At 37.1% G+C, this 26,957-nt stretch overlaps 1 protein-coding gene across 6 annotated transcripts in view; it reads right to left on the reverse strand.

The window, feature by feature from the left end:
• The window catches only part of LOC122847211 (spermatid perinuclear RNA binding protein), an 83,985-nt gene that overhangs the window by 32,370 nt on the left and 24,658 nt on the right, over positions 1–26,957 (reverse strand). For 5 of the 6 annotated variants that reach the window (XM_044144678.1, XM_044144680.1, XM_044144676.1 and 2 more), the window contains exons 2-3: positions 26,477–26,576; positions 10,198–10,370 (exon numbers count right to left, since the gene is read on the reverse strand). In XM_044144678.1, coding sequence (XP_044000613.1) covers positions 10,198–10,200 — 3 coding nt within the window. In that variant the 5' untranslated portion in view covers positions 10,201–10,370; positions 26,477–26,576. The remainder of the gene's footprint in view (positions 1–10,197; positions 10,371–26,476; positions 26,577–26,957) is intronic. The other variant, XM_044144679.1, reaches the window with a different exon arrangement.

Here is a 26,957-nt window from a genome sequence, read left to right on the forward strand (position 1 = left end):
GGGAAGCATAGAAGGCGGACACCAGGTGCGAAACATCAAATGAGGGTTTCTCAGGGGAGAGTTAATGACAGAAAAAAGAGGGAGCTTGCCATGGGAGCAGAGGAGGAGGAGAATGGATAACACCAGGAACGGGAAATGGGAACAGTACAGAGTCTTTATAAAAGGATAGGAACAAAAATGGCTGTGAAGTAGGAGGCACAAAGATGAAAGGGAAAGTAAAGAGACGGATAAAGTAGAGCAGCAGGTGCAACGGTGTATTTAGTTTTTTGCATGTTGCAGTAAATACCATCCAGACAGAGCTCTGGATCTACATGTGGATTTACATAAAAATACCGTGGTAAACGTTGACCTGTTTTCATCCCTACGGCCTTCACATCGCAAAGCTTGTTGCCATAGAGAAATTATCTTTAATAAAAACACTAATGATGAGTCCATTGATCCACTGCCAGTGAGTTGATACAATAACTCAACTCATTGTTGCGTTATAGCCTGACAGATGTTTTTATATTAACCAAAATGTTTATTTTTTACAGTAAATAAGACGAGCATGTCATAAAAGATAATAAAAGAATGTAAAATGAGACTCAATTTAAAAAGAAAAGGTTTTTAGTCAAATATTCAAACCTTTCTCAATAATTAACTAAAAAAATCTTTATTGGCTTTAGAGCAAACAAATTATTCCTATAGTTACTGTTTTCACTGGTATTTGGAATATTTATCTTTATCTCTCCAAGTCTACGAGGTTGGATGACCTCTTCGCCTTAATCTTTACAGAAAGGGACTGATAATTTGCAACTGGATAATAGTAATTATTAAACAATTGAATTAAAACCTATTTTGTTAAGGCTTGCAATTCCAGTACATTTCATATGCAATATAAAAACCATTTCAGGCTACAAATGTGCTTCATTTAACCTGACAAAAGCAGATTTTTATGTCTGTTCATAAGAAAAAGAGAACATTCAGTGGATACAAAACTACTCTCTTTGATAAAGGAACACATACAATAACACAGCTTGTCTGTGCTAAGAATCTTAAAAAGAAAAACAAATATATTCCAAAAATAATAATTACAATGCAATACAAAAGACTTCACCACAGCAGTATCACCAGAATCAGTCTCACAGGTGATTGTTCACAACTTTTATCTTTCACAAAAGCATTTTAATGCTTTCAGAAACTCATACTGGTAAAATCAATATACATTTTCAGGTGGAGTCAAATTTTATTTGTTTGGTTTTCATTGAATACACAACAAAACATCCAAAGAGTTGCGGAATTTATAATCTATACGCCAATAAGTATTGTTCTTTCCACTTTGATTCTCTTTGTCTATTTGTTTTCAGAAATATGCCAGTCGTCGACAATAGAAATAAAATCCTAATTTTCAGAGAAATGAATTTTCTTTTTAAATAGTAGACAATGCCAATATTCCTGCTAAGTGTGAGGTGCACAGTTAAGTGTGAGGATGACGCTCCTACCAAGCTGCAGAGTAGACCTGCTTATCTCAAAGCCCCACATTTCCCTTTATTCTCTCCAACACACACATGAACTCAAAGGGACCAACACATCAGGGCTCATAAGCAACACACACCCACAAAGAGGAGAGATGACCTTTTCAAAGTGGTGGAGCCCGAGGGCTATTATCAATCTACTTAAAATCCGAGGACCACCTTTGCACGCTCACACACACTCAACAATGAATTCTCGAAGATGAACAAAAAGCTTTTTTCTCACCCTGAGATCTACATTCCTAAATGGCGGCAGCTCCTCTGGACTTAATAATCACGTCTACATACCCACAATATAAGGACAGGCACACGCCGAAAAACCACACACACTCCACACCGATCCTAATTGAAACGGTGACACTCTCTTTCACTGAAGTGACTGAGATAAAGCCATTAACAGCGTGGAGAACAAGCGCAGCACAATAATTGCAGCCTCACAGCCTGTGTGGTTCAGGATGTAGAGTGTTGTTGGAAACATTTGAGAGGGTTCGCACAAAGGCTCAATTCAGATTCTTTGAAACTATGCCGCCAATAACAGGAGAGACATGAGGTGAATTAAGATACCATTAAGATATTAAAATATATGACATGAGTTTTAAGTAGTGTCCTGTTTGATCATCTTGGTGGGGAAACCTTTTTAAATGAAGAAGTAAGTTAAGAAATATCAAAACGCCTCTCATGCACTGACAGGTATGTGAACTTGATTTTACAATGACAATTCACAGGAGTAACACATCAATCTGTGTGCTCATCCAACATTTTCTTACCACACTGGGTTTATCTTGTACTTGTGTGTCTTCTCAAAGCTGTGTTTAACAGAGCGGTCGTAGCAGATTTTATGAGCTGTGGCTAATGGGAGCTTCTGCAACCATAAACCAAGCTGAGAGGAGGGAGAGTGCCAGCAAATCTATGTATGTAAAGCTGCGTTCCTAGACTGCGGGGGGGCCGTTGTTGGCCAGCTGTTGTGATGACCATGTAAATCAACACAGTTAAGTGGGACTCACTGACAAGAATCGACCCTGCGAGCCAGCGTCTGTGGAAATAACACTGCTGAAATTAGGAGGAGGAAGCGTAGATGTGATGGGCCTTGAAACATGGACTCAGAGGTTATTCTAGGCACTCATGGTTATGTTGTTCTCAGCTGACAGCAGCCTCTTAAAGACAAAAGTTACCTGTACAGCATATTCTCTTACAAACGGGTGAAAGAAAGGAAACGAATCAAGCATGAAAGATAAATCAGGGGTTATGATGCAGTGTTCCTGTGACAACCTCAAGAATCAGACTGAAATTGCATTCAATTGAGCACATTAACCTGAAGCTGAACAGAGGACGTAACAATTGACTTCAGGTTCAGCTATAGCTAATTGAGCAGTGTTTATAATGATCTTTGAGCCTGTTTGACTGAACAAGCTTGGAAGCAGCAATGCTGTTACAAAAAAAAAAAAAAAAAAAAAAAAAATCAACAACAACAAAAAAAACAACAACTAAGAAGTCAGACATTACAACTTATGACTTCCTGGTTTTATTCTTTCTTCACTTGGCACAGTTGCATCACTTTCAAAATAATTTTCTTCTACACGCAGCCTTATTTGAACCCTCAAAAATCCTACATGGTCATTTTTGGCTCTGAAATTGTTCCATCTAAATGAGATGATTTAAAATAAAGCTCATACTTTAACAGCATATTAAATCATACTTTTTAAATCATACTTTATTACTTTATTCTAAATCATCTCATTTAGATGTAACAATTTCAGAGATTAGATGATTTAAAATAAAGTATGAACTTTATTTAGATAGGTGAGCATCATTTACTTTGGGGTAAATAATCAAAATTAAGTGAACTAAAACTCAAATACTCACCCCCAAATTTGAGTTTTTGTCTTATTCTTGTTGTTAAATCGTCATCTCCTTAACTTTACCCCCTCCATTATTTTAGAAATTGAGCCAGGTTCTTCTTTGCCTCCTGGAAGACCCGTCAATATATTTAAGTAAATTATGGTAGGCCGGTCACTCCTGGACAGATTTCCCACCGTTTCTTGTTATCTCCATTTGTAGATAATAATTCACTGGACACATTCATCTTTAAAAATTGGCACTTTAACTGTTCCTTGACTGACAGATTTCGATTACTATTTGTTGTTTGTTCATGAATGTATTTAACCCAAGCTGTAATGTGTTGTTTGTTAAAACCTGTTAAACAAACAACAGAGTTAAACAAACCTGATGGACTGGCTGTCGAGGTTGTTGTTAGGGATAACATGTTGTTTCCTGACAACAACATGTTGTTGTTTTTTTAGTGGATTTCTTGATTCTACAGGTCAGGCATGAATGTAGCCCAGTGTGGCTAATAATGTTTAAACAGAAAAATGTGGTTAATTCATAATTTAAGAAGGGGAGCAATGTATCTTCACACAGGTAAGCCTGTCTACCCCCATCCCACTCTTTAAATATGAAATTATTATTTTAAAACTGCACATTATAATGTATTTGGTAATATGAAATACCTAAGGAAAAAAAAATCCATAAAGAGGGGAATATTTTTTCCACACACTGTACACCTTCACATGTCACTGATGCTTTCAGACCACACACTTGCCAATTACTCTCCATTTCATGCTCCACTGGAACCTACCAGCTGGCAGGACCGTGTTACATAACCACATTACACAGCATTTACAACTTAAAGTGTGCACTAATGTGCAAACACTCTAATGCAAGAAAATACATAGAATATCAAAAATCTGAGAAAGATTCACAAGCCATGCAAGACCTTTGCAGGGGGAAATAGATATAAAAAACATGATATGATCAGTCACGGTTGTCACTTCTGTGCATAAGCTCCACATCTGTCCTTAACGCCCTGCAGGAAAAACACATCAGTTCACACCGATCCTAATTGAAACGGTGACTGAAGAGAGTAGGAGCAGCTACTTCACAACTAAATAGAGCAGGATCCACAAATTTCCGTTCCTCTGCTTCCTGTCTCCTCCAAACTCCTCCTGTCTCTGCAGCCATCTGCTATAAATTACATGACCTAATGCCAAGGACAAGGCTTACTACAGCAATATCAGCTGTGATAGAAAGTATAGTTCTCATTCATGAGGTGGGGTGAGCTGCCCTGAACACCTTTAGTTTTTTAATTGGAACCTATGAACATTTGTGTGCACATGTGTGTGTCTCTGTGTTTAGGAAGTGGAGATGATAAAAGCCTCTTAAATGTGTTAAAAGCACAAAAACAAATAGAAGAAGATGTAAGCAGAAAGGTGTCAAAACTGCAGAACTAGATAAATAACTTTTATTATTTTTGGAAAGCTGAAGTAAAAAAAAAAGGAAAAAAAAGGTTTATTTAAAAGCTGACAGCACAAGCCTTCACAGTGAAACTAATATCCAGAAAAACAGTCATCACCTATAAATACCACGCAAAAAACATTTCAGAAGTGCTGTTTGGGGAAGATGTCACACCTATTTAGAACAAAAGGCAAACATGTGAAAGAAAAAGAAACTTCAAAAAATCTCAAAATAGTCCTTGAGAGACGGAACAAGCAAGACAGAAGGGAGAAAAAAAGCAACAACTCAGTGCCTTCTCTGCAATATCCAGCAGCCTCAGGGGGATTGCATTAAAAATTCATCCTGTGATTTATCTGCACTCTGCTTGGCAGGGCGGCCTCGCCACACTCCACCATCCTGCTTTATTGTGTGCACTCGCACTAGCTGTCTCTCAAATTACCAGACGTGTAGAACGTCACATACGCAAGATAGCAGGGTACACATGCATCAAAATATATAAACAAAACCCGAGGCATGGATTCATCGAAATATCAAAAATACCATTAGCACCAAGTCTATCAGCTGCCCTGAAAGCATGGGAGGGAAATGAGCTACAGGAAAGCCATACGCTGGAACAGTTATGCTGCATGCCATCAGTATTCCCAGACTGTATTGTTTAGACAAGAATGATTTTCATAGAAATTCTGTTAGAACCTGTCAAGCCCATAAACCAGCCTCCAAAACATCAACCCACTGCCTAATTTCTACTAAAAGACTGGGATGTTTGCATGCATGTGCGTGTGTGTGTGTTTGTGTGTGCTTCTGTACTTTGTTCCTGTTAATGCAGAAACATGGTTTACAGGCGCTCCATAACACTTTATGACCTAGTTGCTAAAACCAGCTAAAAGAACCTTTATTTACCTAACTGTGTGAAATATTAATTTTATTTAAATATATTGACTTTTAAATAAAATATACATCCCGAGGAACATAAAATGGACATAAATAATAGAGACAGAAAAACACAAATTCACTAGAGTAACAAATCTCAGTTTAGGATTTATACATCTAAACCCCCCAAAATGTAAAGATTTATAACATTTCATGCTTACTTAAAGGCAAAATGTTATAAAACTAACAACAGATACTCTAGTTCCTGCATCACAGATTATTGAAGTAAACTGCTGAATGCAGTGTACTACCAGTAAATGCTGGTAAATACTTACTTGGAGTGGGACAATAACAATAAAATAACACAATAAAAATACGGCAATTCCCTGGTATCACAGTTTTAACACTGCAATCCATTACATGGTCTATTTGGCTTTAATACAGCAGAAAGGAAGCATTAGTTCAGCTTCAGCTAAAACAAGATAACATATTTTTAGTTACATCATGGTTAACAACTAAGTAAATTTTGTTTACAGTTGCAGAATATATCAAATCACATCCTCTACTGTGATGAAATATTATATTTTGTGTTGTGCATACAAATTCTGCATGCAAAAATAAATTTTGGCAACATGATGATGGAAAATTTCAACTGCTTTGAAAGTGCTTGACTAACATTCAATTTATCTTTGGGAGAAACCAAGCATTTCAGACTTGAACTGCATATTAATTTAACATCATACTCGATAAGTCATTTCTATACAATTCACAACAATTCATAACATGTTTGATGTGCTTTTGCTCAGCTGCATTGAGACATGACGCTTTGGTTTAAAGAAATGGCTGGAGAAACTCTAGGTGGTTTACTAGACGGTTTCTCCTTAACTCAGTGCTGCAGTGAGATCTGAAAAGCTGCTTCAGAAGTTTGGAAACTGCAAACCAGAAGCCAGTAGGCTTTTAAAGAAGGTGTATTGTAAATACAAAACTTAGAAATGAAAAATTAATGGATAATTCTGACTCTGTGATCTATTATTAGTCCACTAAGCATTCAATTTCTTTTTTTAAGGCTGGCTTTTTTTTTCTAAAACTGGTGCTGAATAGAAAAGTGAAATGGAAAGTAGAGAGACGAATTAATTTAGCTTGGTGTCTTCTCTTCCTTTCGACAGAAAAAACAAAGTTGGTGCTTTGGTAGCACAGGAATCAAACCTATGATCATCTGCTGCAAGGCAACTGGGCTAACAATTGCACCAATCTGGTGCCAAGGTGTCTCACATGAAATACAAAATCCCATTTTTCTAAGGTTTTGAGACTACTTCTCTAGAGTCTCACCCAGAAATCTAGGCTGTCACCAGTAATGTGACCACATTACTGGTCACAAACTGTCTGATTGTCAAACAATCAAACAGAAAAAACAGTGTACACTTACAAAAATGTAGGCAAGTGTAGTTATTGAACTTCTATAGAAACATCAATGAAAACAGTTGTTTGCTCTGTTGTTTGGCTTGCATTTTGACGCCACTGCCAAGGTCAGCAATTGCTGCATTGCCCTAAGTCAGGAGTAATCACAGTACTGAGTTTGCAGCATGGGGCATGCACGGGTCTCATTACCCTTGGTTATTTATGAGCTCAGCTATGTTTCCCCTTTGTGCAACGTCCAACCTCAGCACCACCAGTAACATCTTGTTTTCTTCCCAAGATGCATTTTTCTCCTCTCCTGCCCGTTTTTCTTCATTCCTCTGCCTCTCAAACGACTCTTCCACTTATTCACTTTTTGTACCAAATTCTCCTCCTACCTTTTCTTGTTCTAGTTTTTAATAATTCATCTTCTGCTCAGCCCACCCCCCATGGGAAAGGAACTTCCACTGTCACAAGCCAAGACCATTAATCAAACCTCCGTCCCGAACACGTTTTACCTCAACCTTTTTACTCCTAACGCTCCTTCTCCACTCCTCCCCTCCACTTTGAACATCCCCTTTTGCTTTCAATGTTCCTTTTTACCGTTATTTTCATATTATTCTATCATTTATGTTTTATGGTCTTATTTGCTTCCTCTTGTCATTTTCTCTTTCCCCAGCTCTCTTTGATCCTCTGAGCCGTCCTCTCCACCCAGTGCTGAAGTTCCTTTGAACAGTATATCTGTGCTCCTGTCACAGGCATCTTACACCTTTTCTAACATAATTAAAAATTTTGTTGTCACATTTCTTTGCTCTTTCTAAACCTGCAAAATATGCAGACAAAAGAGATACTACTAAACAATAATATTTATTCACTAAATGTCAGGAGCATATTAGAAAGACAAAGCACCTTAATTAAATCTAGAAATATTAATTATGCAGTGATACCAATGTGAAAGAGAAAATCCAAAAGGTCACAAGAAAACAGCTTGGCTCTATGAAAAACAGCCATACATAAAGAATCTTCAGCACTACTTGCACCCCATGCTAATGAGATATTATTAAATAAATGCATTAGCAATGCATTGAAATAAAATCTTGGTTAATTGCATTAGAATAAGTTTTCTTTAGTATGGAAATAAAGTAGAATATTTACATTCGCTGCATTTATTTTCAACAGAAAAAGAGAAGACTTTAGGCCACTGAGGATTAATCCAGTCCTTTTTCAGACAAGGCAGTTCATAAGCTTTATCTGGCAAAAGCAAAATTTGTAAATTTGTCTTGAAGCAGTTCCTGAAATCGTTGTTTTTTGTCTGTCAGTCTTTAAGTAGCTTTGGTAATCATCTTTGCTTATACAGCTTTTGCTATCTCACTCAACATTCCATAGGAATACTTCGATACAGCACTCTGCATAAAACCAGATTTTTTAGGAACAATTTTATATAGATTTTCAACTTGGGGTGACTTTTAGACAACTTTTATATCAGCAGTCTTCTCCATTACTGTGGCCTTGGTAGTTTTTTTTTTAATTTAAGGGTTGATTTTGTATTTTTGCTGAATCTCAGCTACATACTTCCCGGTAGCATTTCACAAAGTTGGAGCATAGAGTAAGAGGGATCTTTGACAAATCTACTTTGCACAATTTCCTGGGTCCACTTTAGGTCAAGGTACAGAGGCTGCTATGGAAGAATGTTAGTTTTGTATTAGGTTAACTATTTCTGAGTTGATTAGATTATATGTTTGAGCTCACTATGGTGCCAGAGATGATATTGTTACAATTGTTCCCAAATTAAAGGTTTGATCTTCTTCATTTATAATGTAATATTATGCTGCTGCTGTTAAAAACATTTATAAGAATTACTATTATTTTGAAGGATGCTGTAAATTGTTTTATTTTCTGCCTCTTTTTACCTTCGTCTCATCTTTTTTTTTCAAAAATTTATTTATGCTTTAACATGAGGTACAGTGTAAAGGCAATGCAATAGTTATATAGTTAACAGTGTACCTTTAAATACAAACATAATTGTGCTAGAACAAGCCCAATTATACCCACATATAAACACCTACACGAAATACATAAAATGGATCAAGTCAGAGTAAACATACTGTGTTAGCGGACAGAAACAGATACATCATAAGATAAACAAATAAAATAAAATAAAATAAAATAAAAAGGACCACAGTACTAAATATATGTAAATCTCTTTCCCTCAACCCATACAAACACACACTCAAAAAATGAGAGAAAAAAATAATCAGCTGCCAGGGGATACTTCTGTTAATGTATCAGTCAACATCAGCTATATACGTACCACGTTATCAGTCTGGAATATTAAGAAAATTAATCTTTCTAAGGGGTCTTAACAGGGGGCTCCACATACCCAAAAATCTCGTAGAAGAGCCTCTTAAAGTAAAACGGATTTTCTCAAGTTTAATGAAATACAGTGTATCTCGAAGCCAGTGGGTATAAGATGGAGGTTGAGGCGACTTCCATTTCATTATAATCACTCTCCGTGCCAAAAAAGTCAAGAAAGCCAAGGAGGATTTCTGAAAGGAGGGCAGGGTGGACTGTGGAGGTGCAACTCCAAACAAAGCAGTCAAGGGGTCAAGCTCCAATTTCTTGTCAAAAATATCCGACAGAATAGCAAAAACTTTGGACCAATAGTTAGAGAGCTGAGGACAAAGCCAGATAGTATGGATCAAATTGGCTGGAGAATGTTGGCATCTATCGCAAGCAGGAGAAACATTGGTGTAAAACTTGGCCAGTCGTGCTTTAGTATAATAAGTGCAATACACAAGTTTGCATTGAATTAGATTTTGTCTCATCTATTTTGTTGCATTTCTTCATTTTCTAAATGCTCATAACTCATTCTCTTTTCTTATTGTAGAGCCTCTCAACATCTACTCTATTCTCACTGATGTATGAGCTCTCCTCCCCTATCTGCCCTGAACAAGCCTTTATCACACATCTATTTCTCAGCCAGGACTTACACTATCTGTTAGCGATGTGTATAACAACTTATCAGATTGAACTCATGGCCTCTATTTGAGAGAAGTGATTTCTCCACTGTGGATAATCCACACCCCCCACGCAGAAATCCCCAGCACCTACAAAACAATCAGCGCATTACCATGCCTGCAGGAGGAGTGGTCACTTGTTTCCTTCCTGCTGACGCCCACTGCTGGAGTTGGCGGGCGTGTGGTGGGGTGCAGAAGCAAGGTTACTCGTCAGGATGTTGATGGCGAGACGTTTCTGCTCCTCATGTGCTCGTCTCTCACTCTGGCCACTCTAGAACGATGGTTTCTATAGAATGAACAGCAGAAAGAGAGAATAAGTAAGGTTTGATCAATACTACAATTTACTAAACACTACATTGTGAAGTTATTTAATGTGCAACGTATAAACAACAGTTATTCAAAGTCCTTGAAGTTGTTCACATTTTACCACCACAGACTGAATGGAAAAGGACACATGGTTTTCAAAAATGTTTTGCAAACAAAAATCTAAAAATTGCAGATACCTTTGTCAATGCTTCGTGGAAGTACCTTCAATTACATTTTCAATTAAATCTTCATCAGGTTTGCATAACCAAATACTTTTTTGCTTCTTTTTTACAAAAAGGCTCAACCTCAGCAAGATCGGATAAATAGCTGGATTAATTTCTGCACTTTGAGCAGCTTTTGCATTCTTGCTGTGAAGAATTATCCCCAAAGCATGATGCTGCCAACATCATGTTGCAGCCGTTAGCCTATTATACATTGTCCCAAAAAAGCTTAGTAGGCTAAACATTATGTCTGTGTATTCACTTGATTTCCTGAATACACAGACATCTCTTGACTAATAGGGTGACCTCTGAGAGCAACTGATTTCACAGGCTTTTACTTAGGGCTTTCAGAGCGAAAGCAGGTTAAAGATAAACACATGCAACACTTTTTATTAGTTTAAAAAAAAAGAATGTTTTTTTTCTAACTTCTTAAATAATCTGTACTTTGTGTTAATCTAGTTTATTCAAATTCCAATAATCCACATTGAACTTTGTGGTTCTTGTGAGAAAAATATGGACAAATTCAACATGTAAACATTTCCAAGGTGTGTAAAAGTACAATGGATACAGGAAGCAGTGCAGGAACTGACAGATTAATGGATAAGTTCACGAGCAGATAGATGTAGACACACATAGGGCAAATACATGCAAAGAGCCTCACAGGCCCTTATTCATAATTCATGGGCTGGCAATGTTCTGACGGAGGGGGATGTTAAACAAACATGTGCTTGTTTTCATTCACTGGCTTACACTCTTGAGCCCAACAAACCCTCCCTATCGGTCAATAATACAGCTGCAAAATGAACAGAAATGTAATTTATGATTCCTTTTCACATTTGTGGAACGTTTGTTGAAACCACTTTATGTTTGTGGCCACTGATTTTCTTTTTATGTCCAGTTAGAGCTACAACAACAACAACAACAACAAAAAAACAATATCTGAACTTCTATCACTTTTATTTTGGAAGTTCAACAGATGGCATTCACTGAGCCTAATTTTACTTTTGTTTTAAATAATAGTGTTCTCACAAAGAAAGCTCGTTTTTTTCATATAATTTGTTTCATATCAAGTTCAAAGAACAACATATAGGAACAAAAACAGCTTTATAATGGTGAAAGCAGGAGAAAAATACAGTGCTTTCAAAGACCACCGAGTTAAACTCCATTTTTGTTCACAAAGAAATTATCTTTTTAATTTTATCGAGTTCCCTCATAAACAATGAACTACATGATATTACTAGGAAATATTTATTTCATTTATATAAACATTCATATAATTGTCTTTCCAACAAGAGTTCAGCTTGATGATTAAACTTTGTGATTCAAAAAGCCTGAGATGAAAAGAAAAATAAATTAAAATGGTAAAAAGCTTAGGCAAAGCAGAGGAGCAGACAGAACTGCAAATGATCACGGACCATCACGGACCGCTGCCACCAGGACAGAAAGAACAGGAAAAGCAAGAGGAGTGCTAAACAATCAGACAAGTACAAAGTGGGGGACAGAGTGGAATCGGATAAGCAACAACACAGATATTGAACTAACCCCTCCGGCAAACAGACTCGAGCAGAAGCTGCTCCTCATTTTCTCCCCAGCTCTCCGCCTTTAAGCTGTTGGCCTTGGGCCGGCCACAATGACAATTACCTCCTCAACACACCTGGCAGTGGCAGAGCCTGTGTCCCAGCACTCGCATTGTGGCAGTTACCCCAGAGCCAGCGCTTATTGGAGGAGGCGGGTAAGCTCTCCTCCAACATGACTTGGCCACTTTAAGACTGCATGCACATGATTAGAGTGCGAGCACACAAACACAAATGCTCTGCCAAGAGGCATAATAGCAGTATGAAAGCCTCCCATTTGATTTTCATTATCAGAACAATTCAGTGATAAACAACAATTTCATCTCACAGTCTGAGAGTGCTTTCTTCTCCTTTTTCTGAAATTAGAATCATGTGTACAAGAAGGATAAATACCTTGCACTTCTGATTGCAATATACCTATTTATCTATGTGTATATATATTACGCAATACGGAGACCAAATGTCTATTAAATCAAACCCTGAATGAAGCTTTCTCATGAATAAACAGCATGTGGCCTACAGTCTGCAGATCTTCTTCATCACCCCCTTGGGAAATTATCGAGACCAGCTTCTCAAATCCGTGGTTTCATGCTGGCTGTGCAAACTTTACAACCTGTTTGTTAATATATCCTGTGGTGATTTTGTCTACCGTGGACTAAAGCTGATCAATAATTACATTTTTTCCACACAATACCATAGTGCTCCCTTTTCCTATTTCGCTTTCATTCCCACCGTGCTGGCTGGTCATTAAAGTGTGATTGTGAGCTATTCTCCTGAGAAGGGGAGGAGAAAAGAGGGGAAAAATCTGGCTGAAAACCTGCCTCATTAACACCAGAGATAGTTTGTGGAAATGAGCATGAACACACACATCCAGGCATGCACGGAGAAACCAAAACCACACGTTAACTCCACGACATCCCCCAATTATCACATCGATTTCCACAAGACCTTTATTAATGACGAAAACCGCACTCCTGTGCTGTGTCCTTCCTTACCTGGTTGGGCACAAGAAAGGAAAAATTTTGAAAGTTGAAATAAAGGAAGTAAGAATGACAAAAAGAGCTGGAGAATTTGCTGAAGAAGCTGTGGGAAGCAATTTACACCTTTCTTATCTGATAACCGTCAGACAAGACGAACAGCGGTGGAGACGAAGTGGCAGAAGACAGAAGAAGCAAAGATACTGTGCTAATTAGAGTTAGCAGATCATAAATATTAATGAAGGTGAAGGGAAGTCTGTTTTTAGAATTTATTTTTCATTTGTAAATTTCTCTCATGCATATATTTGTAAGTACTTTACATATTATGTAGCTTCAAAAAAAGGAAGAAACTATTTTCCACCTTTGCAGATTGGCTATTCTCTCAAGCTGCCACTTTTTCACAGGACATAACAGGGAATGAAAATGTTCTAAAGCAAAGATTCTCTAGTTTGTTATTATTTTTTTATCCCTCATTACATAATGTTAGCGATCTCTTGGAAATCTCACATGTAAAGTAAAAATAAATTTCCTTAAGGAATACACACATGATTATGTGAACAGGTAATTATACAAATGACAATAATTACTAAATGTGCCAACTGTGTTAAATGAAGAAGCTGAAAAACAGTTTAAAATGCCTAAACTCAAACATTTTTTTCTTTATTTTGGCATTATGGTAAGACCTAGTTTAACTGCAGAGCTGTTAGAAACCTGCTGCTCTCCCTCACATATACACACATTGTGACATAGTGTCTGAGCCCAGTATGAATAATCACTGTTTAATGACAGAATGGTTACTTAAGGCTTGGAAAAATGGCTGACCTAACAATTTCTTGCATAATAGCAAGTCGTAGGATTTCTACGAGAGGTGGAAAATGCATGTTGTTTATTTTAAATGGAATAAAGTTAAAGCTGCAAATGTAAAATGACTCTTTAGGGTTTAATTTACCTTCTGCAACAGAAATCTGACTAAATAAAGTTTCTAATTGATGAAAATTTAGTTGTTCAATTCTCCAATATACCATACAAAGCAAAAAAGCAAAATGCATTTCCCAAAGATTTTGTTTCATTTAGTTGATAAGCTGGGAAACTGTCCAGGTTGTATTTTGACCCCTGAAGATTGGCACCAGTCCCCTGCAACCCTGCATGGACAAGTTGGTATAAACAACACATGGTTTGATGAATTGTTGAGTATCTCCAACTGAGAGATTGGAGATACTCAACAAATCTCAAATAAAAAAATTATTTGAAATTTGTTGAGTATCTCCACTTTTTAAGTGAATAAACGTGTCAGCTCCTGTAAATGCCCAGGGTGGCTTAAGTACCCTGGGCAGTATATTAATTCATGTGCGCATGAAAGCAATAATTCAGTGATGAACAATAATTTATCAGCTATTTGTTTTGTGAAAACATCTGCAAAGGTCTGCGGTAATTAAAAATACCACATAGACACCAGAACACACAAATCTCTTCATTCTAGTTAGTGAGCTAGATCAGCAGAATGGATGCGGAATCACATCTCAGATACAGATCCCTCTCACTGCCTCTGTTGTGATGAAGCGTGGCCTGCTATAGCAGGTGCTAGCCGACAGATGTCTGTTTGCTCAATCCATTGGCGGAGAGAGGCCGAGACAAATGAAGAGAAAAGTGGTCAAAACACAGACAGCCTCTTACAGCAAGATACATGGGGAGAGCAGGGGAGGCAAAACCCAACATGATCAAGACTCATTAAGCACAGCTGGAGGAAACCTCCTGCATTTTAAAACACAGACAACCATGGGAGTTTCCTCTGCTGTTCTCGATTGTTTAAAATCAATCTGCAAATTTAAACGATAACAGAGAAGATTCTGCACAAACTCTTCAATTTATTTTTCTTCTATGTTAGCGTTTAATCCTGTTTCCCATCCATCGATCAAATCAAAAATAAATTGCTTTTTAAGTGCTTTACTTCTAGAATTTATTCACAATTCTATGCCAGGAAAAACCTGCCAATACTCATAATCATAACGGTAAACGATGGCAGGTAATTTTTCCAGAGATGAGCCAGGAGTGAAAAAGCAAACATAATGTCACGTTTTGACTAAGTTAAACTAAAAATTCAAAGTTTTACTTCTGAATGCACAGCGATTTGTCTTGTTCAACCAAACTGATAAGTAGAACCACAACAACTAACTTAAGCCTTAGGCTAAAGAGAGATTCCCTTCTTATAATGACTTTTTTCCTTTCTAGAGCAAACACAATTTCTTGTCTGATAAAAACGTCCATTATCTCTAAATAAAGGATATCATTATACTTCCTTCCTTTGCTGATAAGAAAAGACCAGACGAAAAAAACTTGGTGTGAAACAACATCATAGAAATGTAGCTAAACCTTTACACAGATTTGACCTTTATAAATTGAATTTACACACAAGAACAGCAAAAACCTCACAGGTGTTTGTGTTCGCACTTTTGTCACATGTACTGTGCATAACAGACATTACATTTAGGGAGCAACACGCTGTGGATATTATCTGCATTATGTCTCATTAATGCAGGACTATGCAGCAGGCTCTGTGTGGCCTGGAATGATATCAGGACAAAGGACATATCACTGGTATGTCCTACGCTCACAGCAAAGACATTTCCTGTCATTTCTAAGCTTAATTTCTCTGGAAAACAGAGAAAGTATGCATCCATTAAATGAAATTTACATCAATTTGTAGCATCTTTCACAATTACCATCTCCCTACAACCAAATATTAAACGTAATTACTGAGTAGGCCAACTGCCAACTGCAGTATTCAATCACCACCAGGAATTAGAGCAATAAAATCCAACACAACAATTTCAAAGCACTGCTGACGTAGAAAGCTTTGCTGAGTTTGATTCAAACAGGTTTAGTAAAAATTGCTTGATGGTGTGAACAACATTTATGCTCTTACAGAATTGATTTTAATGATCTGCTTACACATTTGATTGGAGCGGAGTGATATGTTAGTGTGAGGGTGGCACTTTCCTTCCAAATAGTATAAAAATAACCAAATTTGCTTATTTCTTGGTATTATATGTTGAAAAATGTGGCAAGGTTTTAATGCAATACACAAACAAAAAATATTTATATTAGACCACAAGTGACTAAATCTATTGTATTTACTTTATTGTTTTGCTCATTTTAGTTTGATGGATGAAACTTGGACAAAACTGAGTGTTTTATCAGGAGTCAAATGGTCAAACTGGTTTAGTAGGACAAGGACAAAAAACATTTTTTTCCAAATACATTTTACTGCTGGCTCAGACTAATCAGTCTAGCTGTGTTTCTCGTCCATTAATCCTCTAAGATTCTGAGATACTAATGCCTTTAACTCTATTTTTTTTTATTTAATCAACATAGAAAGTATTCCTCAACAGGTGCTTCTGGTTGCTCACAGAGAGCTAGATTCTGCTACAGGTTTCTTCCTGTTATGAAACATGTTTTGCTTTCCACTGTTACCACATGCATACACATGAAAGATTGCTACAAAGTTAACGACTTGATGCGATAAACATTTAACAGTCTCAAACTGCTCATTCATGAGCATCAACCCAAATATTAGTGGGAATGTAATGCATGTAAGCATTTGACTGGAGCTGTATGTTTCTTTGTTTTTTAAGCTTGATTTTACTGAAACTGTATATTGTATATTGACCAGATCTAGGCGCAGGCCAGGAGAGGTCAGAGAACAGAGTATTGATGAGAAGGCAGAGAAAACGCTGAAGTTGCTTCTGGGAGGGAAAATAGATAACACTTACAGGGCAGTGTAACACCCCATGATCAATTATTTAAATGGACGGAGCACTTTCTATCTATCTATCTATCTATCTATCTATCTATCTATCTATCTATCTATCTATCTATCTATCTATCTATCTATCTATCTATCTATCTATCTATCTATCTATCTATCTTATCTATCTATCTATCTATCTATCTATCTATCTATCTATCTATCTATCTATCTATCTATCTATCTATCTATCTATCTATCTATCTATCTATCTATCTATCTATCTATCTATCTATCTATCTATCTATCTATCTATCTATCTATCTATCTATCTATCTATCTATCTATCTATCTATCTATCTATCTATCTATCTATCTATCTATCTATCTATTTATCTATCTATCTGGCAGTATTTAGTCCTCCATCCACATCATATTACTCATTTCAGCAGTGTGAGTACTGTCCTGCGTCAGTGTGGGGAATAAATAGACTATCACTATGCCAAAGCTGAAGCATGCTACAACTGTGTGTGCGCTGGTAGGATCCTGCTGTGCTGATTTCAGCAGGAACAGATGGTCCTGTCAGGGCTGTGCAGTAGCTCTACAACGTATATTGCATACATTGTGTGTGTGTTTGTTCACTGTAAAGACAGTCTCCTTTGTTCTTCAGCAAATATATATTCCCTCACACTTCCACTTTCCACCAGTTGTAAAGACCGTGCTGCATTCATGCAGAGACACGCCAACAGTGGCTGCTGCAGTGTAAGTGACATCTTAGTGGTCTTTGGCCTACTTGTCTCCTCCGATGACACTTAGCAGCCTAATCCTCCTTGAAAGGCTCTGCCCTGCTCAACTCCTGTTTGCAAACACTAAAAAGCTGTCACACTCCAACCCATTTGTTGCTGGTGCGCTTGTATACTCGGGCTGTTCTGCATTTCTGCTTGTACAGTTAAATTTGTAATCAGTAAATGGTACTGGAAAAAGTTATGTCTATTAATTTGAAAATGACTGGCAAGTCAACAAGCTAAGCTGGATATGAGCTCCAAAGATTATGCAAGATCAGTAATCAAAATATATCAGAAAAAGATGAAACAGGATTATTCAAGCCAAATTTAGGTCAAAGGTTGATCTCAATAATGACATGTTAGCTGTATGTTATTTGTTGGACAACCCTAGCTCTCATAACCCTAGTTATGAGAGCTAGGGTTGTCCAGATGTGGTCTAATTCCCTAATGGGCTCCAATACACAAAGACAGGTGAGTGAGCACACATGCATAAAGCTGTTTAAAGACTTGGTGGTGTGTATGAACCTGCCCCAGCCTCCCTTATTTAATTCAGAAAACCAGTGACATGGCAGGTGGTGGAATTTAAAGATTGACAAGATTTTAAAAATATATAGTTCAAAAACTATATATCCACTATCAACTATGTGTGGACAAAAACAATGTCTGTATGCATCTTTCAAGTCAAAATCTCCCTTTTCAGACTCAAATATCCAACCTGTTCTTTCCTTTTAGCAAATTACAAAAAAAGCAAATGGCAAATATTACTACAATAATCAGGTTTTAAATAAATAATGACCCTGCAAAAACCACATACTATATGTAGGATGGATAAATAGACAGTTGAGTAAACTGACTGATGGCCGGCCAGCTGTTTTAGACAATGTTATGAATTCAAGATGTTCCAATATTTTTGCACAGGCCATATTCTGTACTGATGCTTATTTACATGTGTAAAATACTTAAAGAATATTACCAAAAGTAGACTTTCTGTACAGTTCTTATAAAAAGACAACATTACAGAATTTTTTTTTAAAAACAGGACTTCAATATAAGTTTAAAGGAAGTCAATTTAAAATAACAAATATGTGATTATAGATGAGTCATAAAGACTGCATGTAGACTGCTGGAATAACTGTAAACAACAGTGGCCGAGAGAAAGACCAGAGTTTCTGGGCAATTTCTTTTCTTCAGTAAACAATATGTTGGATTAGTAACTTTTAGTAGCTTTCAACTTGCACAGAATCAGGTCCTGCATTTTAATATTTTCTATTTTTCTCATTGCCTGACTCTTTTTGCTATTATTACTAAAATATCATGGATTATGCCTCATGTGCACGTATGGTGTGGCCAACTGGTTGGAGCAGACCTATCATCAGTCTGTCTTCTTGGCGATCATTCCTGGAATCTGCAAGGGATGCTGTGGTTGTTTTGCAGCTTCTGGTCGGTTTTATATTTACACTTGAAAATCATGTCAAGCTGTTCCCACCTGTCCCTAGTTCTCATATTGAACCACTTCAATTTAATATATTATTTTTTGTTGCCGAATTATCGGGACACCTCTGAAGTGACCTAAACATTTTGCTTAGGGTTATTTCTGCACTTCTACTTACCAATAAACCCCTCTGAAGAAAGAATTGGAGTTAAAAGCACTGATGAATATCAAACATCTTGTGGATTACCTGTAGTCAACTGAGTGGAGTTTTGCTTACTATCACATCTCTGAGTTGTGTGGATAAAATGTGGAATTTGGTTTGCTGCAAAAGCTGAGCTGCATTTTAACGGGAAATACCTCAGCAAACTGAAAATCAGAGACATTTTTTTTTAATAAAGTTTGAACTAGGTTTTAAAATGCCTGTTTCAGATATGGCTTTATTGAAATTTCTGTGAAACTGCTGATGAGTCATGACTTTCTTTTTACTGGCCAAAACCCAATAGAAAATAAATAATCTCTGGAGAGGTTCTGGATCTCTAAGATGAGAAAATAAATCCAGACAGTTATCAATTTTATCAATCAAAATATGCATATTGTGAAGACAAAACAAGTCTTTTTGGACCTGTTTACGTTAAAACCCTGCGTTACAAACATCGGAAATATATCTCTACAAGTAAAAGCATAAAGAACCATCTGCTCTTTCCTCTATTAAATGATAAAATAAAAGTGTTTACACAGAAAACTCAGGATGATCGTGTTCTTGAATCGTAAACTGCTCCACATCATGTTCCTGCGATTTAACCTGGCGTGGTTTGAACATTAGCTGATCTGAGCCTCGATTCATTTCAGGTCAGTTTGAGCAATGTGCTCGATTATGGCGGTGTCATTACATACTTCCTTCCTGTCTCTTCCTGGCTTAGTGGAGAAGACGAAGGACATGAGAGAAAAAGGAAGGAAAAAGGGGGAGGAGAGAAAACGATGGAATTTAATGTGGATAGAGGAGGTGTAAGGGAGTTTAAAAACAAGATGGGAATATTGTCAGCATGAACGGAAAACCTGAGACGGAAAGAAAATTTACTTTCAGTATGTAAAAGAGTGAAAACTGTAAATCCAACCGATATGGTTATGTATTTGTTAAGAATGCTGAAGGATAAGGGCAAAAATAATAGGAACATGTGTAAAATACACAGAGGAAACAGAATAAATTTGACGAGAGGACAAAATACTCCACAGCAGAAGCTGAAGCAGTTTAAGGAAGAAACAAACTGCAAGATTCAAAACAAATGAAGGAAGATAAGGAAACAGGAAAAGAAAAGGGTGGCTGGGGGTTGATGGGCTTGCAACAAATTTGCAATAAATATTAAAACAAATTTTATGAGCCACAGGAAAATGAACACCAATTAAAATTGCTAAATGATAAATTATCAAAGTTACATACACATACAAGTTTAATTTTCCTCAATCCATTAAAGCGCAAATTTTGCCAAAAGGTCTCTTAAATAAATCTAATGGTTAATTCCTCACAGTTCCAAGCTTTTAAAGTTGTTTTTTTCCTTTGGAAAGTAGAGGTTATCAACAAGAATAAACTAGAAGTTTAATAAGCATTTGTTTTATTATGCATTTAAAAATGTAAGCAAAACAGGACCGGCAACAATATGCTTTATTGCAGGAGCAGTTAAATAATATTGAATTGCTTAGAAATAAACAGGCCTCTCTTGGAGGAAAATAGTTATCAGACCTCTGGGGAAAAAATCAATGACCACCTAGAACACATCACCTGGACTTCATCATTTATCACTGTAACAGTACAATCACTCTGAAAACCTTCTATTCAAATCGATTGGAAATGTTGTATGACTGGGTAGTCATAGGTACATCAGTTACAGAGATGTAACAGTTTGAAATAATCATGAAGTTCAGCATAAATACTTTGGATTTCTTTTACAGCTTGCATTTTGCCAACATACAAATATTTAATCCAGGGTTTTCTTTCAGAAATGTATGCTCTGGGAAATGAACAAAAGCATGAGCTGCTATGCGGTGAACAATTATTCTAGTAAGAGATATTATAAACACATAAGAAACTCTAAAGAAGCAGCTGGAAATTAAATTTCTGTTTTGTTTTTCAAGAACATTTCAATGTAGCCAACTTTAAGAAAATCATGTTCCAGGACTACATTACTACTATTTACATTATTACTACAGCTTGGACTGGTGCATACAGCGTCTTCAAATAGCAAATACTCTACTTTCCTGGAAAGTTTTGTTCATACATTTTTACAAATTTAACACAAAAAGCCTTAAATCTGAACAACATTTGCCATTTGAACCAAAAAGAGATATTTTGATGAGCTTGAAAACGTAAGTCTCATTTAAAATGTTGGAAGAGTAAAATGCATATCAATGTTTTAAAGACTGATTGTTTCATTCATTTGGAGGGTCATGCTAAGCAAACTAAAGGAGCACCACAAATCCCTCTCATGAAAGGTAACACTGCTTTAAAACTTCAGTTGAGCTACAAGTGACACGTCTGTTAAGCAGCTGACAGCAGCATCACCAGTTCAGTGTTTCATTCTATATTTATGCAAGCCATTAAAATCAAAATAGCAACAAATAAATGGTATAGGTTACATTTTATGTTTTGCAGCAGTAAAATAATAGCTCTATGAAAGCAATTATACTATGTCAGAGTTAAAAACGGTGACACCACAGTGCCTTTACTAAACGTTATCATACCATGTCAACTTTAAAGTGGCCCATTCCTAGACAGCACCTCTTACACATATGCAAACATCAGCAATATAAACACAAACAACAAAGAACAACATGCGAGTTAAAAACTTCATATTTTCTGGTTTCTAATTTGAGCATGGAGGGAAGCACCAGATTGTAACAATGCCTGACAGAATGGATGGAAAGAGAGTGTTAAAAAAAATTTGTCCTCAACTTTTTCCTTTGGGAATGGTCACCATGGTTACCGGATCCTTTTTCAACTGAATGTGGGACAAACATAAAGAAGCAAGAGAGAAAAAGAGAGTGGGGTAAAAACAGAGATAAAGAGACGAGATGGAGACAATGAGATAGTGCAATAAAATGTTAAAGTGTGTTAATATGTGTAAAATACCTTATATGGTTAACACAGCTAATTAAAAACTCTGACTAAGAGAGGGGTCAGTGTACAAAAAAAAAGCGGCATTTAGGATCGACTACAAAAGTGCATCTGCCATATATAGCACTACATAGAAGATACCCGATTCCCAGCTCAAAACACATAAGGTGGTAGGATAAACCAAACACACACTCTAATGGAAACAGAGGCCAACAGGGAACAAACAGCGTCAAGAGACTATCATGGCTCATCTTACAACCAGACAATCAGACTCCATCTATATTTCAAAAGCCACGGAAAACTGTCACAATGGGCTTTCTAGATCCAAGATTAGTGGAGGGCACCGCTAATGAAGAGCGGGACACACCAGGATCACATTTCCATGGTGGTGGCCCAACTACAGTCAATCACCCAAAGGCAATTTGTACAAATTCAATGACAGGCCTTGGGCAAGAGTAATTGAACTTGTGTGGTAAACCCAATATGTGTCTTAATTATTTGGGTGAATAAACTCATATTTATTAATTGATCAGGTTTTATCTTACGTAGAGGAGACCTGATGCCAAAAACCTGTGAAGATTCACTTTAAGTCACTTTACCTTCCTTTCATGTATCTGCTTGTCTAAACGGTGTGTGGGCTGAAACTGTGCTAAATGTTGGAGACACCGATCTCAGTTTTTCTCTGCGGCAGCTTTGTCAATATTTGCTTTATTGCATGCAAATGTCACACGATGAATTATTCATGGAGAACAAAGGAAAATACTTGTAAGGGCTGGTTCTGCTTGACAGAACTGCCATGGCTTTAACGAGAGACACGCATAAGTATGGGTATATTCAGCATGTTGAGTGAGTGTCACCGAGCAAGGCGCTTAAGAAAAAAGAGAGAGTGATGTGCTCGGCTGCGCTCACCAGCAAAGTCACTGCTTCCTCAAGGACACTGCGGCTGAAGGGGCAAGAAAGAGTAACGGAATGACACGGGAAGAAAAGAAGGAAGATGAAGACGGGAAGATAAACAAACACGAGGTGAAAGAGCGTCAAGCAAGATACAAGAAGCAGAAAAACCTGGAAGCATGTGTGATGGTGGTAGAGGCAACAGATGATAGAAATGTGAGTAAAGACGGAGAAATGAAAAAAACAGGAGAATGGGTGTATTCAGGAGCAATTCATCTCCACAGAGAGTGTTTGTGCGTGAAATGGTATTTTTGCAAGTCAGTTTCTGTAATTTAAAAAGTGAAACTATTACCTCGACAATGAGACCAGAATGTAAGGTATGTGAAATAACCAGAAAATATTGTTTGGCTTTTTCAAACCAGTTTAAAGCAACACAAAACTTTATTGGGATGAAGAGGTGGCTAAAGTAAAGTCCACATGGAAGACAAATAGAAGTATATATATATATATATATATATATATATATATATATATTTCGTATAAGAGGGTGCCAATGACATGACAATCAAATAAAAAAAGGAATAATTGGTTATCATATTGCAGAGGATAGGGATGAGATAGTGCTATTTATAAGTGATGGTAGTTTGGCAACAACATTTGAGGTGTTTTTTATATTTAAGTTTCATGTTTCGTACATGTGCTAAGTAATAATAATCCACATCAGAATATTTATAAGAACAAGAACCTATATTACAATATTCATAGAGGTTAAGCCCAATATAAATATTGTATTGTTCCTTTTTGGCCTATAACAGACGCTTAGGTGTTTTTAGGTAGTGACAGGAAACAAGTGGGGGTAATCACGCAATAGAGATCCAGCGATACACCCAATCCCCCAGACCCTTGTATTATTTCTATCACCCTAATCTTTATCAAATGAAAAATTATGACATATGATGGATCAAATTCCAGCAGCCCTCTAGTATTTAAGCTTGATAAATTATTCCCAGATTTATTGCTGAACCTGTGAATGATACCAAAACAAACGTAACTGAGCAAATTAACACAATCAAAACATCCAAAACAATCTCCTCCCACGCGAAGAAAAAGCAGCCACAGCTGAGTGAATAGCTCTGTGGAGAAGAGCAGTGGCGCATATTGTTAGGCTCACCAGTGATGCACTAAAACCACCACACACACACAGGCAGACACCAAACACTGATAGTGGAGAAGGCCACTGGGGTGAGCTGCATAAAAACTACTTTACATACATAAGCAGGCAGTTTACCAAAGCAGTGAGTGAACCTTTTAACCGCAAGAACCACAAGCCCCGGCCAACAGTGATCAAAATCTGCGCAAATTAATAAAGTACATTTATTGAAAGACCTATAAACCTGACAAGGCCACATATGAGCGAGGAAGAGTTTGTTTTGGTCTGAGAGATGTAAAACAGATGATCACAGTAAAGCAGGAAGGAAGAAGCATGCGGCATCTGACGTTAAATACTGTAAATATAAACCACAGTTGATTATGTACTCCTGAAAGGCCACCTCAGTGCCACGCCAAAGTGTGTAATTGACCTGGATCGCTACAGGATAAGGTGTCAGTGTCGTATTTTGCCTCACCGCTGCGTGAAAACGGCACGCTGCAGAGCAACCTCAGCAGGGAAACAAAACAGTGCTAGACTGTTTAACAGGATTATAAAGACTAGTGTTTGCCAGTATATTACAAACATGAGCAAAATGCATCCATTCAGACTGACAAAAGTAATTGATTCTGCTAATAGAGCTTTAAGAGCCCTAACATTTTCTCACAATTGCTGAGTTTTATGTATTTAATTTGAATTGTGGGTCATAGACCAACACCAGGGAGCGTATCACTCGACAGTCGGGTGTCAAAATAGCTTGACACCCGACTGAGTGAAAATGTGAAGTGTGGAGTGTATTTTTACTCTGTCCCTTTCTTACCCCTTAATTTGATACCATTAAATACAATCCAGTGCAAGGAGTCACCTAATTAAAAAATGCAGTGCTGTTGTGTGGTCAACTGTAGGCAATAAAAGCTGCATGGAGCTGCAAATGTGTACAGCTCAAGTGGAAAAATGCTGACAGGGCAGCAATTCAGCCTTTATGGAGGAGGAGTGGCAAGAATGTTAAAAAAAAAGCCATAAGAAGTTTTCCCAAAAGTAATTTACAAGACACAGCAAACAGTAAGAAGTAGGCAATCTGGCCAAGTAAGACTGAAATTAAAATTTTTGATCTACATGCAGAATGTAGTGGTGGCAGTATTCTGATTAACAGGGACGGGGAGGGTAGTCAAAGTTACAGGTGTCAAACTCCAGTTCCAGAGGGACTTCAACTTTTAGACATGCTTCTCTGTCAATTAACTTCAATTACATAATTAGGCCAGTAGCAGAACTTCTTACAACTTGAATGCATGTGAATGCATCACATTTTGTGATTCGGTTGTGTTGGCCACATCAAAACTGCCCTGGAGGACGGCAGTTTAACTCCCCTAGGTCAGACGTGTGGAGCAAAATACAGTGCAATCCTGGAAGAAACATGGCACACTACAATGGAGAAAAGCACTTATGCTTTGCCCAGTCAAAGTCCAGACTTCTATCCAAATAAGAATATACAGCAAGAAAACTGCTGTTCACCGCTTGTGATCAGCAGTTTCACTGCTCAGCTCGGTCTGACTAAACTTGGGCTATCCCTTTACTTCCATTTCATAATTATTTAATGCATTTAAGATTTAATGGCAAACTCCATTCCCTAAATATCTGTATTTTTAGGGAATATACAGATCAATACCTTAGGATCTCAAGTACAACCTTATACTAATACACTTGGGACATAGACTAACAAAAGGATTCACAAGAAATTGTGAAACATGCTCTTATATTAAAACAGATAAAAATATGTCAGAGCTTTCCTGTAGTTTACAAGTTGCTCAACAAAAAAAAACAAAAATAAATACTTCCTTGTTTTATAATGCCATTTAAAAGAAAACTGGCACAGTTAAACACGTTAAACATGTCAAACCACAGATGAAAGTGATAATCGTTGCTCTTACAACACAAACCCAGAGTGCTGACTGAACCCACAAGATAAATGAAGCCACTTGTATGAACGCAAGAAAACCTTATGTCGTTGTCTCAGCTTGGATGGGGCGCAACCTGCCTATAGGGATTCTTTTGTTTTCCAGCTATTTGGGCTGCACCATAAATGATTACTCAATTACACCAGAGCATTTGCAAATCTTTGTGGCAACTACAAAGCGAGGTGCAATGTCAAATATAGCTTACATAAAACGAAAGACAAGAAGGGGTTCTAGCATGCATTTAACTCACCTTCCTATGACTTTTTAATCGGGTCACTTGTTGCGTCTATCAGCCCGTCAGTCAGAGTGAAGTCACTATGTGAAAACGGGCAGGGTTACCTCCTGTGATCCTGAAAACACACATGTTCAAATCCTCATTAATTTCCAATTAAATTAGATAAATCTATAACTTAATTTAAATCAATCAAAATGAGAAGACTCAAGATGCAAGGAATGTATATGAGTGTAGGTGTGTGAGGAGTAAACAGTGACACAAATGATCACAGATAGTCAGATTAACAAGTAAAACCTCCAAAAGGTGCTTTAGCGACTGCATATTTAAACAGCATGCTGGATCATATTACTTTTCTCTTTTTTAGTCCAACTTCAGAACAAAAGGTACCACAAAACTACTGATATCATTGAAATAGAATTTTCTGGAGAAGAATGGAGAAGAATTTAAGGAGCTGTGGCAGAACAGGAACTGGAGTAAACATGTCTTTTTTAATCAA

This window comes from Gambusia affinis, linkage group LG17 (genome assembly GCF_019740435.1).
Source record: "Gambusia affinis linkage group LG17, SWU_Gaff_1.0, whole genome shotgun sequence".
In the NCBI taxonomy this organism is placed as follows: Eukaryota; Metazoa; Chordata; class Actinopteri; order Cyprinodontiformes; family Poeciliidae; genus Gambusia; species Gambusia affinis.